Source organism: Labeo rohita, chromosome 15 (genome assembly GCF_022985175.1).
Source record: "Labeo rohita strain BAU-BD-2019 chromosome 15, IGBB_LRoh.1.0, whole genome shotgun sequence".
Classification (NCBI taxonomy): domain Eukaryota; kingdom Metazoa; phylum Chordata; class Actinopteri; order Cypriniformes; family Cyprinidae; genus Labeo; species Labeo rohita.
The window spans coordinates 30812014-30830886 of record NC_066883.1 but is presented as its reverse complement, the minus strand read 5'-3'; the positions used below and the strand labels follow the sequence as shown (position 1 = coordinate 30830886).

Genomic DNA, 18873 nt, shown 5'->3' with positions numbered 1-18873 from the left:
TTTTACCGTTTACTGCACGTTGTTGCTTTTCGTGTTATTTCCCGATAGCAGCTAATGAACCGGAAGTCTCGTCCATAGTCTTACTTCCGTGTTGAAGAAAAAGGTGAATATTTTTATAAAGTTATGACTGCAAACTGTCATTTCCACTGTGACCAACATGTTTGCAATAATAAAGTTTTTCAAAAAGTTCTTATTTACCAGTGAAGATCATGCTTCAGCCAGCACGTATGAGACTTGAAGGTAAATTTTAAGGTAACATCACTGTTATTTCTAAACAAACAGTGATTCAGTCATAAAAGTGTGAAAACATTTAAGTCTGTGTAAGTTGGACACGTAAAATGCTAACGTGCAATTAGCATTACAAAACGAAGGGTTCAGTCAGGTTTTTTTATCCAAAATGATTCCCTTTCACCACAAAATGAGAATGATATTTGAGATGTGGTGAAAATGATGATGTTTATAATTCATGGGGGAGTAAAAATAAAATAACCTGTCTTAAAAGTATTTTTAAAGGACTGGAGCAGGGTCGCAAGTGGATTTGAGCTTCTGCAAGTGAGTGTATCTATTCATATTTTACTCTATATCTTTATATAGGCTATATTTATTTATTTAAGTGTGTGGTCTGTACCATTTTTGCTTAAGGTTGATAGTTGATACTATAAGCTGCTACTATTGTGCAATAAATTCTCTGTGGCGGTTAAGGATGAACGGTTTGATTGACAGCTGAATTGTTAAGGACTTACGATCAAGGCTGTAAATGTCTTCCTGCAGCTAATCATTGAATATGATGAAGTCCTCTGTTGCACAATGACACTTTCTTGCTCTTTTGAATGTAATGTTTTATTTATTCATGCAATAGCAGTGGTTGTAAGAATATAATTGTTTGTATTTGCGAATATGTGGTAGGATGTCAGCTCTCCAGCTGCGTGAGGGGTCGAGTAATGTGGTCACGTCGCATTCCAGTCAGACACACTTGCCACGCGACAGCAGCAACACGATCCTCGGAGCGGAACACTACATACACCCACCAACACACATAATAGTTTAACTGCTCTCTGTCACGCTTTCTCCGCGCGTTTCATTATATTACAGCTACACCTCTGTGTGTTTTATGTTGTCACCTAAACGCCTCCATCTTCCACCAACGCAATCTCTTGCTCTCTCAAATTCCCTCGTCTGTCTGAACAACTTCTAATCAAAGTCACCTTTTTATTCTGTAGCTCGTAAAATGAGTATCGCCTTATTTCAGTGTTTGCTGGTAGTTGTGTGTATGTGTGTTACTGTTTCCAGTAGGAATGGTTATGTTCAGAATAGAGTGTTTTCACGACGCGTCATCAATCGGCCATTTTGGCGTCAGTGAATGTAAACAAAGCCAGTGAACCGACCGGAACTAGCAAATTTCGTTAAGAATTGCTGTTGAAAATGGCCAATTATTGTCATGTTTTGGGCTGTACTAATCAGTCAGACCGGGACAAATATTTGGAGTACTACAGACTACCAAAAGTTATAACAAATCAAGGAGAAGTGTGCAAAAAAACTGAGGAACGAAAGGCGTTTGTGGTTGGCCAAACTGAACCAAGATTTCCAGGGCAAGAATCTTGACAACATTCGTGTTTGATCTTATCATTTCCAGTCCAGTAGGTGAAATATTAAGCTAATATCTGCTCTAATATCTTAATTAAGATTAAGAAATAAGATATTAGCTCGTATGTATCTTTGCCACCTATTAACTTTAGTTCGTCAAAATATTGCACCCTTTTCTGCTTACTAAGTGCTTCTGTATATGATTTAGCAATTTCCTCACATTTCTTCTGTGGTTTAGACAGCATAAATTAGTGGAACAATGTATTCAGTAACCGCGCAATCAGTGCTGTTGTTTACATCCGAGTATCTCCAATATGGCCGTGCATCCGGGTAACTAACCAAACCGTGACATAAGTGCATACTAAAATTCATAAGTATATGATATGTGTTTTTAATATTTATATTTTTTAATCCACAGTGCATCAGTACAGAACAAATTAAGCAAAACAAGGCAGAAACTTCCATTTTAGAAAATAGCAATCTTCCAAAAACAATAAAATAAATAAATGAAATGTACATGTTGCTTGCAAAATGTAATTAAATATGCTAAATTATACATAAAATGATAACTGAATGCCATTCACTGAATTAATATGAAGTCACATGACAACATTCATTATGCAATAATACCTACTGTTTCTCTGTTACTGTTTTTTAGTAGGTATCATGTAGTATATGTTGTATGTAGTGTTAATTGACTAGCTAGTATTCCATTTTGAACATAGTCTGTCATATTCAATATGTCTCTTATACTGAAGATTATTTTACCTAGGGCTGTGTTCAGAATAGCATAATACCATTACTAATTTTGCAGTATGTACTGTGTGCAGAATGTGAATGCATTGAAACCAGTGTGTAGTATTTATCACAGCACACTGCACTAAATACTGGGTCCAACAATGCACCAGTGTTGCACTTACTAGTTAATCAAAAATAGTCACTATATAGTGTTTACTGCACAATATTTAATAAGAAGTAAACTAGTCTTCCATTCTAAACACAGTCAAGCTTCTAAACGCTCAGGAACATGTAAATCTGAGCACTTCTAATTGTATCTACTGAGGAAATTTTGAAATGTATCGAGATCAGGTGTTTCCAGGATATATCACAGCAATATTCAAATATAGTTTACAGTGTACAGTTACTCAAGCTTCACAACCATAGAAACACATTAACTATTACACCAGGAAGAGCAGCATTCCGGCATACTCTCTAAACCTTATACATGATGTATTACTTCAGGCCTATTAGTGATCAAGATAACAGGGCTTCCTTAATTAGAGAGGCACACACGGCCTGCTTAAACATTAACTTTATCTCTGTTGTGTATTCTCCAAATGTCTAACACCTACACCAACTTTGACATTGGACAGGTATGATTTATTATTTGCTTACGCTCAAACACATAAGCACAGCTGCTGCTATCTGAATTGGTATTTCTCATAATAGCTACTCAGAAACTGAATTGTGATCCAAGGAGTTGTAGAACAGTTTAGTTCTGTTAGCCAAAGGGAAACCCATATTAGTTTGACAGCATAATATTAAGTAGAATTATTGAGTACTTTTTGTATTATAGCTGATAAAGTGTAAATGGCATTCTTGGTTATTATAGAGGTGGTGCAAGGAACAACCAAGAGCCTCCAGATAATGAGTAACCATCAATAGCCATCATGTGTGTGGTTTACCAAACTATAATTTAGGGGCATTTGGACTGCCCCCATGAGTTGGTAATTCTAATGAATAAAGTACTTATTAATCATGTTTATTTTGTGCAGCAAAAGCTTTCTTTTAGGAGTAGGGCTTGGGCTACTATGTTTGTTTTCGTCTTCTTTGGCCTGCTGTTAATGTTACACCTCTCTGTCTACCTGGTTAACCAGAGGCCTTCTTCAGGAATTTGTTAAAAATCACTTTAGAATTACCCATAATGATATACTTTTTATTTATTTTTCCTTTCTTCTTTTTGTTTTTTGGGCAGGTTGTAATCCTGGAAGGAAAAGTAAGTGATCCCACATAACCACATAATGTATGACATTCAGAAATTGGCCATTTTTTGGTTTCCAATCTCTGGACACTGGAATGATTACTTCCAGTTATTAACACAGTTTTAACCACCCCATCTTGGCAAACAAATTGTGAAGGTAGCTGGGCTGTTGGCAATCAGTACCAGCTAGCTTGTAGTGTCCTTTCAGTCACACTTTATTTTAAAGTGATAGTTCACCCCAAAATGAATTCTGTCATAAATAATTCACCCTAATGTCGTTCCAAATCTGTAAGACCTTTGTGGCAAAGACTGACACAGAAGACAAAAAAATGTTAAATGAAGTTGATATTTTTGTTTTCTTCGCACACAAAAAGTATTCTCGTAGTTTCATAAAGTTAAGGTTGAACCACTGATGTCACATGGACTTTTTTAACAATGTCCTTACTACCTTTCTGGGCCTTGAATGTGTCAGTTGCATTGACTGGACATTTTTTTCACATTTTGAGCCAATCTTCACAAATAAGCACAACTTACAATCATCAGATGTAAAAAGGCTGCACCAGTAGTAGATGCGTTTAGCACTATGACATTTAATGTTAGCCACTTATCAGCATTACTGAATAAATTTTATGTAGTAGAATAAAACATGAAATATCTTAAGTTTTATTTCAGACATTTAACTGAAAGCCAGTTAAAAAAAAAACACTGGCTTCAAGATGATAGAACCAGAAGTGCTAAAATGCAAACATGTTTATGTGATTTGGCCTACAACAATACGTTATCACCTCAGCACTCTATTCTCCAATGAATTGATTGTCCAAATCTTTGAGGTTGGATTGGGAGCATGCTATTGTTTAATCTGATACAAAATATATAAGCAAATACACTTTAAAATTGGCATTGATGGTTCCATGAACATCTTTGGAAGCTTTCAAATGCAGAAAAGGTTCTTTATAGGTTTTTTAAAATTTTAAAATGCTCCTCAAAATGGTTCTTTTAAGAACTCTTCACTGGAAGATTCTTTGAGGAAACAAAAATGGTACTTCTCTGGCATCACTGCAAAAACACCCCTTTAGAGCCTTTATTTTTTAGGGGTGTACAGTCTTAAAAATAAAGGTGCTTTACGATGCCATAGAAGAAACTTTTTTGTCTAAATTGTTCACTAAAGAACTTTTAACATCAGATTTTAAAAAGGTAGAAAGAGATGGTTCTTTAAAGAACCTTTGACTGAACCAAACAATTGTGGAACCAAAAATGGTTCTTCTATGACATCACTGTGAAGAACCTTTTAAAGCACCCTTTATTTTTAAGAATGTATATGTATGTTTATGCATAAAACTGAATTGCAGGAGACGGTTTCTGAGGTCATTGTTATTGTTTTACCCACAACCTGTCGGTTGTTTAACACATCCTGACAAATTACCTTTTCGTCACCCCCAGCCATGTTTCATTTCCTTTTTCTTGTTCTTTCACCTGTACCCGTTATTTTCCAGGCTCCTGTACCTCTCAAGGTGCTCTTTCCTGTCAACCTCTCAATCTGGAGGCCATCTGCAGGGGGCTTAACCGTGTCATTAGAGATAGACCACTCACTCTGGCTTCTCCATGGCTAACTCAAGGCCCAAACTTTCCCTGCCGTCCCCAGCTCCCTGAGGGCAGAGCACAGAGTAAGAGGCTGGGCAGAGGGGAGGGATAGAGGGGTGTAAGTATCCCGTGTTAGACCCCCATGGGGGTCTCAGACCTGCGGGGCGGATCGGGGAGGAAGTCTCCCTCGAGACCGGCCGGCCCTCTCTTTTGTCTCGCAGTGGCGGGAGAATGGAGAAGACGTACCGGAGAGAAACAGAGGGAGGGAAAGTGATAGGGGAAGGAGGGAAGGAAAGCGGGACAGCTGTGGGAATGACAGGTTAGGCCTAACAGTGTAGCACGAGAAGATTTGGGACTCACAATGTTGATACTTGCAATGCGTCGGTTCACAATTACAGAGGCAACTGTTCTGTTACGGTGAGCTATTATTTTCGATAGAAGACATATGCGAACTGTATTTGATCCAGGTGTCGTAGAGTATGTAACATATGCTGTGTTTGTGTATTACTTAGCGTTGTAACATCAAGGGTGGTGACAATGTTAATTCAAGGGATGAATCTGAATGTTTTCTTTTACAGTTTGAAAGTACCAAAACTTTTATTTTGAAAAAAAGTGTGATTTTAATGAATTCAGTCATGATCCTGCATCTAGTATCAAAGCTTTTCAATAACAATGAATAAAAAAAACAATATACAAATTCATTACTTAATATCACAAAGCTATCAAAATATATTATATATAACCCGTAAAAGTGAACAGTTGTTGTGTTTCTTGTGAATATGGAGCGAGCTGGGTTATCAGTCCTCAAAAATGGCTAAAAAAGGCAGTTTTTTCCCACAAAGTCCTTAAAATATGTCTCTAGGAACATTGTTTAGGAACCCAGGTGAAGTTCCATCCCCCTTGTGCGTCTCTGCGTGTGAAAGCTTGTCCTTGAGGGAAACTGTGTGTCTTCACGCTGTTTTGTGGACTTAGTGACATGCTAAATGCCAAGTCTGTCCTGGTACGGGACATACGAGGTGTAGAAAAAACTTGACTGTCGCCCCCTGGTGGACTGGAGGAACCACAGCCTGGTGTGTTGTAGTATGGACCAGGGCTTATGTCCTGGGGACGATACGGAGTGGAGGCAGCTCGTGGTGGTGTGAAGTGTTGAGCGGTGGTCATCGCTGGTGGAGAGCTGACCAGTGACCCTGTAGATGTGATGGTGTATAGAGCTGAAGGGTCAAGCGTTGAATAATCTGAACCCAAGCTCTGAGAGGTGCTGTAACCACTGGAGGTGTCCAGGCTGCAGTTGCCGGGTGATTCCACGATGCTGTTGTAATTGCAGTGTGTCTCGGCATTAGGGCTGAAGCTGACTGCATTGTCTACGTTTGTTGTACTGTAAGGATCTTCTGTAGTAAGCGGACAGTTGAAAGAAGGGGTGTTGAAACTGCGTTCTGGGTCAACGGTATTTTCGTCTTGCAGGCCTAGAGTCTCTAGTATCCATGAGTCTAGAGGTGGGGTGGCCGCCAGCTCTTCAGCAGAGCAAAACTCCAAAGAGAGATTGCGGCAGGTCCGCTTCCCCTCGCCGCTGTGAAGCATCTGACTCAGGTTCCGGAAATCACCATGAGTTCTCTTTCGATGTCTTGAACCATCTGGAACCTTGCAGTTGGAAAGGAGTTTCTGCGATTTGAAGAAGGGAGAAAGTGGAAAAGAGAATGCAAGAGTTGATCAAAAATGTATTTTGAAGAAAGATCTGACATGATGACAGTAGAGACACCAAGAATGATAACTGTATCAGTTATTGTTAAAATAGTCCTTAATAAAAGTTTAACAACTGATGTCACATGGACTATTTTAACGATGTACTTACTACCTTTCTGGGCCTAAAAAGTGTTAGTTGCGTTGCTGTCTATGCAAGGTCAGAAAACTCTCGGATTTCATCAAAAATATCTTAATTTGTGTTCCAAAGATGAATGAAGGTCTTACAAGTTTTGGAACGACATGTGGGTAAGTAATTAATGACAGAGCTTTCATTTTTGGGTGAACTATCCCTGTAAAAGATGCCCATTTAATAAGTATGATATGTCTGTCCATCCATGTCTATCCATGCATTTTTACTTGATAGATAGATAGATAGATAGATGGATAGATGTGGCTAGACGGATGGATGGATGGATAGAAAGAGAGAGATAAAGAGATAGATGGATAGACAGTTAGACATGGATAGATAGAACGATCGATAGACATGGATAGAACAATCAATAGAACGAATGATAGAACGATAGGTAGATAGATAGACAGATAGATAGATAGATAGATAGATAGATAGATAGACATGGATAAAACGATAGCTAGAACAATGGATAGACAAAAACAGACAGATAGATAGATAGATAGATAGAGATGGATAGACAGATAGATAGAGATGGGTAGAACGATAGATAGAACGATAGAACGATAGATAGATAGATAGATAGATAGATAGATGGACACATGGATAGATGGATAGACATGGATAGATAGAACAATCGATAGAACGAACAACAAAATGACAGAATAGATGGATAGATTTTTTACCTTTGTTTTTTCCTCTAAAGACTTCACATATGATGAGTTTAAAAACTCTTTGAGCTTGTTGTTCTCTTCCTGCAGTCTGGCCAGCTCTTCTTCTCTTTGCATTAGGGTGTCTTGGAGCTTTATGGGGGGAAAGAATGTTACCATTATCATTAACAATACATCAACAACTTCGGTTAAGTAATTAGTATTTTAAAATTTATTTTTGATCTATTTACATACCTGTTTGTTTCGTTGAAGTTGAGGTGACAGTTGGTCAGACCAGGTGGGCTGATGTCCCATTCCATGCTCAGACACAGGCAGTGAATCTAAAACAAAAAAAGTAATTTTGAAACACTGGTCATTATCCTGATTAGTAATGGTCCAGGGATAATTGCAATGTAAAATAAAGAGGAAAAAAACACAGGCTACTTTAAAAACAAAAGATAGAGCCCAAAAGAACTAACACTTTGGAAGTGGCCAGATACTCCACAGTCCATTGCTACTCTAACAAAACGTGAAGAAAAAAAAATCCCAGATGGAAAAATTCCAGTTTGTCAAGGCGGGAAGCCTCTCGCGCCGCTGATCCCGGCATATTGCAGGACTTACCCCGCCGCGGCGGCTCGTGCTGGCGGGCAGCGTTGTCCAGGGGACCGGCGTCCCAGAGGGAGACGAGCGTTGCTGTGGAAACGTCAACACTACCGTCAGCTGACGTCGACGCGGAGTAGTCGTAGCGCTGCCCTCCTGCAAAGCTCAGATCTTGGCAGGACAGCATGGTGCTCTACAAAATCCATCATAACAGTGTGAGACAATCATTTTTAGCATTTAAAAAAAAAAAAAACATTAATTGGCCGGCCTAGAATACGTTAAAAAAAATGACACAAACAGAGCAAAGTAATTTAAACTAGTATTACTACACGTACATAATTTTATTAAGCTATCTTGCAAGCTTGCAAACTTTTCCTCCAGGGACCGAAAACTTAATAATAATCATTAACAAATCTATTAAATATAAATTACACTCAACTTATTGCGTAATTTGATCACTTAAATGGCTGCTGACATTTTAAGGGACTTTCTATCAGTTTCTCAATCTGTTCAAGTTTGATCTTGCGCAACCAAATTGTCTTTTGGTGCACAAAGCACTTAAACGTCAACTATCTAAAACTTTTTAACCAACTTTTGTATTACCTGCGATATAAAAATGTTTTATAAATGGTAAACATAAAAGTATTTTTGTTTCGTCTTTGCATTTTTTATTTTAATATATTTTTTGTACTTAATATCTGATTAATCCAGTTTAATTCTCTTAAAAAATCCTTAAACAGAATAGAAATGGCAAATTATTTTGTTCACGGTAAACGAATGGAAACAGTATGTTATGTTGACGAAAACGTGCAAATGCAAAACATAATTGCAAAATCTCCCGCGTTCTGCGTTATCATTAAACAATTTATTGAAATTGACATACATTTCATATTTATGCCCTATGTTACCCACGTGTTGCACTGACTGCAACAACTTACTCTACTGTGAATGGTTCATCATTGGCGCTGGCATTGATTTTGGACGCTAATTATGCATGTCAAATAACTGTCAATGTATCAGGCACATCTAAACATAAAAATATTTGCACATGGCACTCGGAGAGCCATTAAAACTCCAACTCACAGGTGCGCGTAAAGCCGGCTCACCTTGAGCATTCTCAAGTTTCTAAATGATTTCAAATAACATATATAATCAGAAGCACTTACCAGTTCTTAGGACGGGATGCCACGGGTAGGTGCGAGCTCTCCAAAGACCTAGAGAAGAAAGTGCACTAAACTTCATTCAAACTGCTTTGACACTCGCTCTGCGGAGCGCAGCGGCAACCTGATTCGGCGTGAAGCTGTCAAATTGATGACGTTACGCGTTCGACTGTTGGATCGCAGATGCGCAATGAGCGAGTGCTCGAGCAGAAGGCAGCGCGCGTGGTTTGTTCACCTTAGGAGGCGTGATTGTACTAATGCACTAAGCGCAAGGTTTTATTGCTTTGGGATGGAGAGGTAGATGACTCCTCGGCGCATCTGGGTGCTCCGCGCTGTCCGATGAGTTAATGTATAATTGTTCAACTGATAGTTTAGAAGCATGATGAATTAATTTAACCAAACGAGCTAAAGGACATGCTCATGACCCCCTCTCACAGAGTTAAATGAAAGGTGCATACCACAGAGTGACACATTAACATACTTTTGAGCATTTCTGTCAGTCTGTGTGTCTTTCCAAAGAACTGAAAGATTATAATTGTAATGCTCACCTGGGCTTTTGTACTTTGCACTTGATTAGGAAGACATCACCAAATGAAGCTTTAGCTAGAATTGTTTTTTCAAGATGCAAATATCTCCCCATATATATTTTATATGGGTTATTTGCTTATTTTAGTATTAGGATAGCATTAATATAAATCAGTATCAATCTTCATATTAAGTTATGTTGAACTTTATACTTCTCAAATCAGATATTTGCATCCTAGGATTGATTTTTCAGGGGCATTTTTACTTGTTTTTACCTGTTATGAGGACATATTTTTCTGTAACACAGTATTTCACATGCATACAGTTAAAGTCAAAAGTTTACATACATCTTGCAGAATCTCCAAAATGTTAATTATTTTACCAAAATAAGAGGGATCATACAAAATGCATGTTTTTTTTATATAGTACTGACCTGAGTAAGATATTTCACATAAAAGATGTTTACAAGAGAAAAAAAATTTGTTGAATTTATAAAAATGACTCAAAAAGTTTATAAAAATGTTCAAAAGTTTACATACACTTGATTCTTAATACTGTGTTGTTGTCCTGAACAGTTAAACTGCTGCTGTTCTTCAGAAAAGTCCTTCAGGTCCCACAGATTCTTTGTTTTTTTTTTTTTTTTCTCAACATTTTTATGTATTTGAACCCTTTCCAACAATGACTGTATGATTTTGAGATCCATCTTTTCACACTGAGGACAACTGAGGGACTCATATGCAACTATTACAGAAGGTTCAAATGCAATGCATTAAGAGCAAGGGGTGAAAACTTTTGAACAGAATGAAGATGTGTACAGTTTTCCAGAAGACAAAGTAAAGTAAATTTACCCTGATCTTCAAATTCAAAAAGTTTTCACCCCCCTTAATGCATCATGTTTCCTTATGGCGCATCAGTGAGCGTTTGAACCTTCTGCATATGAGTCCCTCAGTTGTCCTTAGTGTGAAAAGATGGATCTCAAAATCATACAGTCATTGTTGGAAAGGGTTCAAATACACAAAAATGCTGAAAAACCAAAGAATTGGTTTAGGACAAACAAGGGACTAATAAACAACTATGACTAAACCAAAAAACACAGCTGCAGATCATTCAGGTAACAAAACAGTATTTCGAATCAAGAGTATGTAAGCATTTGAACAGAGTCATTTTTATAATTCAACTATTTTTTTCTCTTGTGGACTATATGTAAACGTCTTTTATGGGAAATATCTTATTCAGGTCAGTACTAAATAAACAATAACATGCATTGTGTATAATCCCTCTGATTGACTTTAGATAGTAGGGGTCAAAATATCTATTATGCTAGACTCACTAAACTTACAGAGAAAATCAACCAACATCAACTATTTGACCAGGTTGCTGCATTAAACTCTGTGCTTTGAAATCTAAGGTCTTCATTTTAATAAATCAATGTATTTTGGTTGCATAGTGTCTTTAAACGCAGTGTTTTTGTGGGGTTAATTGTGTTTTCCCCCTATATTTTGCACCCATGCAAGATTAACTAGTGATAAAGTCTTTTAAAACATGATGTGATATGGCTGGACTGGATATGAGAGCAGCCCTATAATTCAGAGACAAAACTGTCTACAGAAATGTGCAAAGTCTAACCAAATGTGTGTTTAATTGGAAAACTGATTCATAAAGGTGTTTTCTTTTGGGAGCAGTTTTAAACTAGGTTTAGTCTATAGTAATTGTTATCAGCTTTATATAAAAAACAAAAGAAGTCTATGGTATGTCCCCATTTAGATGTATAGGGGCCTGTGGGCACTAATTGCAGGGTGTTAGAATGACTTTGTGCAGGTTTTGTGAGCAGCTTTGCCTGTTTGTAGAAAGGAGCTGGAGGCGGAGGCAGGAGAAGAGGGATATGGTGATAGTGTTTAATTCACTACACTATAACTGCCAATTAAACAGGCTGAAAGGTCTGTCATTTCATCTGAAACCTCTGTCCAGTCTCACTCACACTCTCTGTCTTTCTCTCCTAGGCCTTGCTCACCTGATACCAGAGATATAGAAACCCAGTGACTCAAATTCTGCAGAACCATGCATGAGGTATGTGTGATTATAAATAAACCAAACAAAATCAATAGAAGGATGCACTGACTTAATCAAAAGTGACAGTAAAGACATTTAGAATTGTAAGTATTTAAATAAATGCTGTTTTTTGAACTTTTTATTCACCAAAAACTCCTGAAAACAATATATCATGGTTTCCACAAAAATATTAACGATTTTCAACATTGATAATAATCAGAAATGTTTCTTAAGCAGCAAATATTTTGAAATATTAGAATGATTTCTGAAGGATCATGTGACACTGAAGACTGGAGTAATGAGCAGCTTTGCATCAAAGGAATAAATTACATTTCAAACTATATTAAAACAGAAAACAGTTCTTTTAAATTGTAATAATGTTTTACAATATTACTGTATTTTTGATCAAATAAATGCAGTCTTGGTGAGCATAAGAAACTTTCAAAAAAATTAAAAATCTTACAGACCCCAACTTTTGAATGGCAGTGTACAGTAAGTGCAGGAGAACAATTGATCATTTTGATTATTTAATAAATGCTGCTTTAGGACATGGACTGTGAGGTTGTCAAACGTCCTATAAATGGATGAGGTCCCATCCAAGTACACACTATTTGGACTTGGAAAGAGCACTCGTCAATGCATATATATAAAACAATAATACAAACCACAGAATATATGTGTGGTAGAATATGCGGGAGTCTATTGAAGAAAGCCCGCTCTTGAAGAGTGTGAAATGGGTGTGTGTGTTGGTGCACCCCTCTATGTGCTAACTAAACTCAGAGGTGGCAGCTTGGGTAATTAAGAGCGGAGCTGTTGTCAGGTGCCTCATTATGACATGAATGGCAGTTTGTCACTCTCCTCCTACCTCTATTAAACAGCCTCTGTCCTTTGCTGTCAGCTGCTCTGACTGTTTATCAATCTGTCTGCTGGCAGAGCTGATTTTTTTTTTTTTTCAGATCTGACATTCTATTGACAGGTCTGATTTTACAGCTCTGTTTCTGTAGATTGTTCACCAACCTGAGAGTGAATATGATGGTTTGAGAACAGACTGTATACATTTTCATGAAAGGTTTTTTTGAGAATTACACTACGTCAAAAGTTTCTGAACAGTAAGATTTTTAAAGTTTTTAAAGACGTCTGTTCCGCTCATCAAGCCTGCATTTATATGATCCAAAGCACAGCAAAAACAGTAAAAATCTGAAATATTTTTAAAATTTAAAACAACAGTTTTCTATTTGATTATGTTTTAAAATGTAATTTATTCTTGTGATTTCAAAGCTGTAATTAGGAGAAATTATATAAATTAATACTTTATTTAGCAAGGATGCTTTAAATTCATCAAAAGTGATGATAAAGTCAATTACAATGTTACAAAAGATTTCTATTTCAGATAAATGCTGTTCTTTTCAACCTTTTATTCATCAAACAAAAACTTGAAAAATTCTACTTAGCTGTTTTCAACATAATAAATGTTTTTGAGCAGCAAATCAGAATATTAGAACGATTTCTAAAGAACCATGTGACTGGAGTAATGATGGTAAAATTCAGCTTTTGAAATTACAGGAATAAATTAAATTTTAAAAATGTTAAAATAGAAAAGAGTCATTTTACATAGTAAAAATATTTCAGAATCAATTTCAAAAATATTTTGGATCAAATAAATGCAGGCTTGGTGAGCAGAAGAGATTTCTTTAAAAAACATTAAAAATCTTACTGTTCAAAAACTTTTGACTATGAACACTAATATTTTAGCATGAATTATGTCTAATAAGTGAACCTATCAACTATGCTACAGTATCATAATGAGAAAACACTTTCCACTTGTTATGCTGTGAAAAAACATAAATGCATAAATGCATATCAAGCATTCCACTATAATAACATAATCACTATATCAGAAAGAAAACAGCATTTTTTTTGTAAGAATAATCCAAATTCTAGTTGATTTTCTCTATAGAAACTTTTTTTTTTGGAGTATTTGGATGCATTTAGATTGTTCTTAGGCAGATTTATGCACTTGAAGTGGATGCATTGTTATGCAATTGTTATGCAAAGTTATGAATCTTTAAAACATAAATATGTACATGCATAAAAGCTTATAAAGCATCCAACTACAAGAAAAATATCATATATTAAATATTTTCTTAACATTTGTCTCACAAAATATATAGCATATCTTGTAAGGGAAAAAACAGAGTTGTAATATATTTCCCTCAAACAAACACTTTTAACGATGCAAATATGATTTAGTGAAACATGCATATCAACCTAAAAATGCAAAATGTTTAAAATGGTTTTTGACAGCATGTCAGCTTCATATCAAGTAATTACTTTTTTGAAGCAATGATGGAAGTTTGTATTGATTATAAGATAGACTGTACAAACATTTACATTAGCGTGTCTGCTAAATGCATGTTAATGTATAAGAGGAACATGTATAGGAGCAAAAAGTGTGTGTGGGTGTGTATGACCCCTGCTGACACACTACAGACAGTGGGAGTGAAGAGGAGGGTCAGGCGGCTTAAGAAATCAAAAGACTTCAGCACGGCACGCAAAACCAATTCTACCTCAATAAGACACATCAAAGACCCTAAGTTTCTACAGAACACATATGCATTGAAATTCACTTCAGTAAACTCTCAGATATAATAATTCAGCCCCTCTCCGTCCACGCCATCTGACCCCCCACCCCTGTACACCCCCCTCTTTCACCAGTTGGAGAATTAATTGCCTTCTCTCAGGGTCAGTGATGGCAGTACAGGTGGAGATACCTGGGCGTCTAACCCCTCTGCCCCCGGCCCAGCTGTCTCTGAGTCCCGGCCCTTTTTTCCTGTGCAGCTCCCCACCGAGGGCTCTAATAACCAGCCACTGCTGCTCAGGATTTGTTGGCCAACAAACTGGACTCATGGGGGCTTGCAACCTGTTAGATATGTTAAGTGGTCGCTAAACTAGTTAAGGGCTAAATGCTTGAGTGTGTGTGTGTGTGTGTTTGTTTGTAAGTGTTGGAACCCTTATACATGAAGGGTCTTGAAACTCAAAAAATTAATAGCTAGTAAAAAGTAACGATGTTTTTTTGTATATGTACCATAGTCTTTGACATAATACTACCTATATATGCATACAGTACGCAAGACATTAAAATATCATACATAAGGAAATGTTTATTGAGATCTTTCTCCTTCATGGCTCAGAAAACTGTCTCGGGTGTTTTTCCTAAAATTGGCCCAGAAGAATTAAATAAGAAATATTGAGATTTATGGCTCTTGGTTACAGACTTTGGTATGTTTGCTAATCTGTGCAGTTTGCCACTTTGTTTTTGACAGAAGTCACTTATACTGTATGTTCATCAAGACCGCATTTATTTAATCAAAAAATACAGTAAAAACAGTTATATTGTTAAATATTATTACAATTTACAATAACTATTTTCTATTTGAATATATTGTAAAATATAATTTATTCTTGTGATGCAAAGCTGAATTTTCAGCAGCCATTTTTACATCAGCGTTCAATGTCACATGATCCTTCAGAAATCATTATAATATGCTGATTTGCCAACTCTATCTCACGACCAATTCATGTGAGAAGGCTAATTTGTATAAGGAGGCTAATTTGTTCCAAGTAAGTTCTTATGGCCGCACTCATACGTTTTACAATGTATCTAGACCCTGGTGACGGGTAGGTTTAGGGGCAGATTCATAAAAATTGGGGAACTCTTCAAAACATCGTAGCAAAAATCGTACAAATTTGTTTGAGTGAGGACGTAAAATTCATACAAATTAGCCACCTTGTAAAATATGTACAAATTGCCATGAGATCAGGTTGGATTTGCTACTCAAGAAACATTTCTTATTATTATAAATGCTGAAATCAGTTTAATATACTTGTGAAAAAGGTGATACTTTTTTTTTTTTAGGATTCATAGATAAAGAAAAAGTTTAATTTAATTTATTTAATTATTAAATAATTTAATATAAAATTATTTAAATAAAAAATACTTTGATTTAAATTAAATGACTTCAATTTAATTAATCATTTTATTTTATTAATTAATATTAGTGCTGTCAAATTGATTAATCGCGATTAATCGCATCCAAAGTTTGTGTTTACATAATATGTTTGTGTGCTGTGTATACATAATTTATATGTTTATACACATATACACATTATGTAAACACAGACTGTTATTTTGGATGCGATTAATCACGATTAATCATACTTCATATGATTAATCATATCAATATATTAATCATATCAGTATTTCTTAAATATGTACGTTAGTATGTGTATTTATATATAAATATAAATTTACACAGTACACACACAAACTTTTATTTTGGATGTGATTAATCGTGATTAATCAATTGGATTTATTAAATAAATAATCAAAAACTTCTGTAACATAAAAATATTTTTATTGTCACTTTTGATCAATTTATTGCATCTTTGCTGAACAAAAGTATTAATTTCTTTAAAAAAATCTTATTATGCCCAAACATATGAACAATAGACCCATAGTAAATATTTTAGCTGTTTAGTTTAGAATTATATATTTTATTTGTATAAAATCGTATTCAGCTATTTTTTGGCTATTCGTGGATTAATTATGGAATGTTTTAGTCTATTTTCTAACTTGTTCTTTCTTGTGTATGCATGATATTATTGAGATAAGATAAAATATATGTATATATGAGATGAATGGGGTTTTTTGTCCAAGAAAAACTAAGAAACAGGAAAAGTTTTTAAGTCTCCATTTGCTCACCATTCAGTCTCACCATTGCCTAGAGGAAACAACTAAAATGTTTAAGAAGCTTCATTTGTCATTTTGTCCTTCTAATGTGAGCAGTGCCTGGTTTCCTCTAAGCCAAGGGTCCTCAGACCTCTGGAACACTTATGGCCAATTAACTGAGAATCACACATCAATGTAAAGTCAAAACAAAGTCAACAGAGCCCTTGACTTCTTCACAGGGGTCCTCCATCCCCTCCCCGCTTCACCCTATCTCATTATTACCAGCCCCCTCCCTCAGAGAAAATTGCCCCCCTTCCGTCGAGATTACGCTCCATACGCGTGTCAAAGCAGACTCGGTGCGCTGTTAGCGTGCTGCGATGCTAAGCCTCTTTTACCTGAACAATGGTCTCCAGCCGAGCACACGCTGCCAATTAAGCCCAGGGCTCTCTCTCCGCCCGCCGCGGCTGCCCATGTTCCGGCCCGATCTCGAACGCCCCTTCCCTCACTACAGGCACATGTAGGGCAGCCCTAAGCAGGGGTCCTTTTGTGTGGCGTGAGCAAAGCCATATTGGTTTCGGTGGGATATACACAGCCCCCCTCACGGGCCAAACCTGACGCCATGTAGATAAAAGTACCGCCCGTGTCTGTGCCGAAGCGTCCCTTTGCCCCGCTAACATCCGTTTAATGGTACACCCTCTTTTCCCACTGCCAGGTCTGACTTAATCTGTGGTGTGTCCACTCCTTCCTCTCCTTTTAGAAGTTAGTGCCAGGTTAGTTGTTTAGAAGATGATTTATAAAAGCTTCCATGTGATGTAAAAGTCTGTAGTCAAAAAGTTGCAAAAATACTTGTGTGCTGGAGAAATGGGATTTGCATAATCACACTGTTTTTCAATGAACTAGTTAAAGTAATGTTACTTTTTGAATTTAAACATGGATTTAAACTTAAACTGACTGAACTGACTTCAAGGAATAGTTCACCCAAACATTTGCTGAGAATAAACAAAGTATCATTAAGATGTTTTAGCTATAAAATAATCCTGTCTAGAGTGCTGTATCCATAATATTGCTTTCTCCAGTGAAAAAATGTCATCTGAATCAGGTGAGAAATATGCACAGATCAAGCAACGTTCAGTGAAGACAGTACAGTATCATGCCATGCATCGTTACTTTCTGTGTTTAGTCATGACTAAATTTTCTTCACATACAAAATGTGACCCTGGACAGCAAAACCGTCATAAGTAGCATGGGTATATTTGTAGCAATAGCCAACAATACATTGTATAGGTCAAAATGATTGATTTTTATTTTATGCCTAAATCATTAGGATATTAAGTAAGGATCATGTTCCATTAAGATATTAAGACATTATCATTTCCTACCGTAAATATATCAAAACTTATTTTTAAATAGTAATATGCATTGCTAAGAACTTCATTTGGACAACTTTAAAGGCGATTTTCTTAATATTTAGATTTTTTGGCACCCTTAGATTTCAGATGTTCAAATAGTTGTATCTCGGCCAAAATTTGTCCTTACATTTGTCCTTACAAACCATACATCAATAGCTACTCACTACTCAGGTTCTGTATTTTCATTTTGTCTCTTAAAATTAGAGCTTGTAAATAAAAAATGTCATTTCTGAGGGTATGACAGACTGACACCTCTTGCGCAACCTTGCGTCACGTGCACACAGTAACTGCCTTTTGGCATCTGAAATAAAATGAGATTTCAGTCTTTCTGAGTATCCAATGCATTTCAGCAGACAAACTTGTTTTGCTGGGTGATATATTGACTTGTACAATGCATTTATTAAAGGTTAAACACATTATACAGACAATGAGGCTGAAAACCTGCCAATTAAACAACACATTTAGCCTTAAAGACTCAAATTACTAATCTCAAACAAGATATACACTGCCATTCAAAAGTTTAAGGTCAGTCTCTCTTTTTTAAAGGGAACCCTGGCGATTAAGACTTTTATGGCTTACTATAATATAAATGATGTCTTTTGATGAAATATGTAGTAGAAAACCCATGAAAGATTTACTTTATTTAAAAAATCTACATCGTTTAATACATATTTTGACTGTAGGGGGGCACCATTATTTCAGTGACTTAAAATGGTTGCACTCTGTGGTCTACTG

The 18873-nt window shown here is 36.3% G+C and overlaps 1 protein-coding gene across 2 annotated transcripts; it reads right to left on the bottom strand.

Annotated features, from left to right (window-relative positions):
• Nucleotides 1-5792: 5792 nt before the first annotated feature.
• gmnc (geminin coiled-coil domain containing) lies at nt 5793-17225 on the bottom strand. Of its 2 annotated transcripts, XM_051129280.1 has the most exons (6): nt 17125-17225; nt 9433-9480; nt 8288-8459; nt 7922-8007; nt 7703-7819; nt 5793-6805 (listed from the first exon to the last, which is right to left on the bottom strand). In XM_051129280.1, the coding sequence occupies exons 3-6, from the start codon at nt 8451-8453 to the stop codon at nt 6005-6007; spliced, it is 1170 nt and encodes a 389-aa protein (XP_050985237.1). In that variant the 5' UTR covers nt 8454-8459; nt 9433-9480; nt 17125-17225; the 3' UTR covers nt 5793-6004. The 2 variants fall into 2 exon arrangements, with proteins under 2 accessions (XP_050985237.1, XP_050985236.1); XM_051129279.1 differs by lacking the exon at nt 17125-17225 and having other exon boundaries at nt 9433-9627.
• Between the last annotated feature and the right edge of the window lie 1648 nt (nt 17226-18873).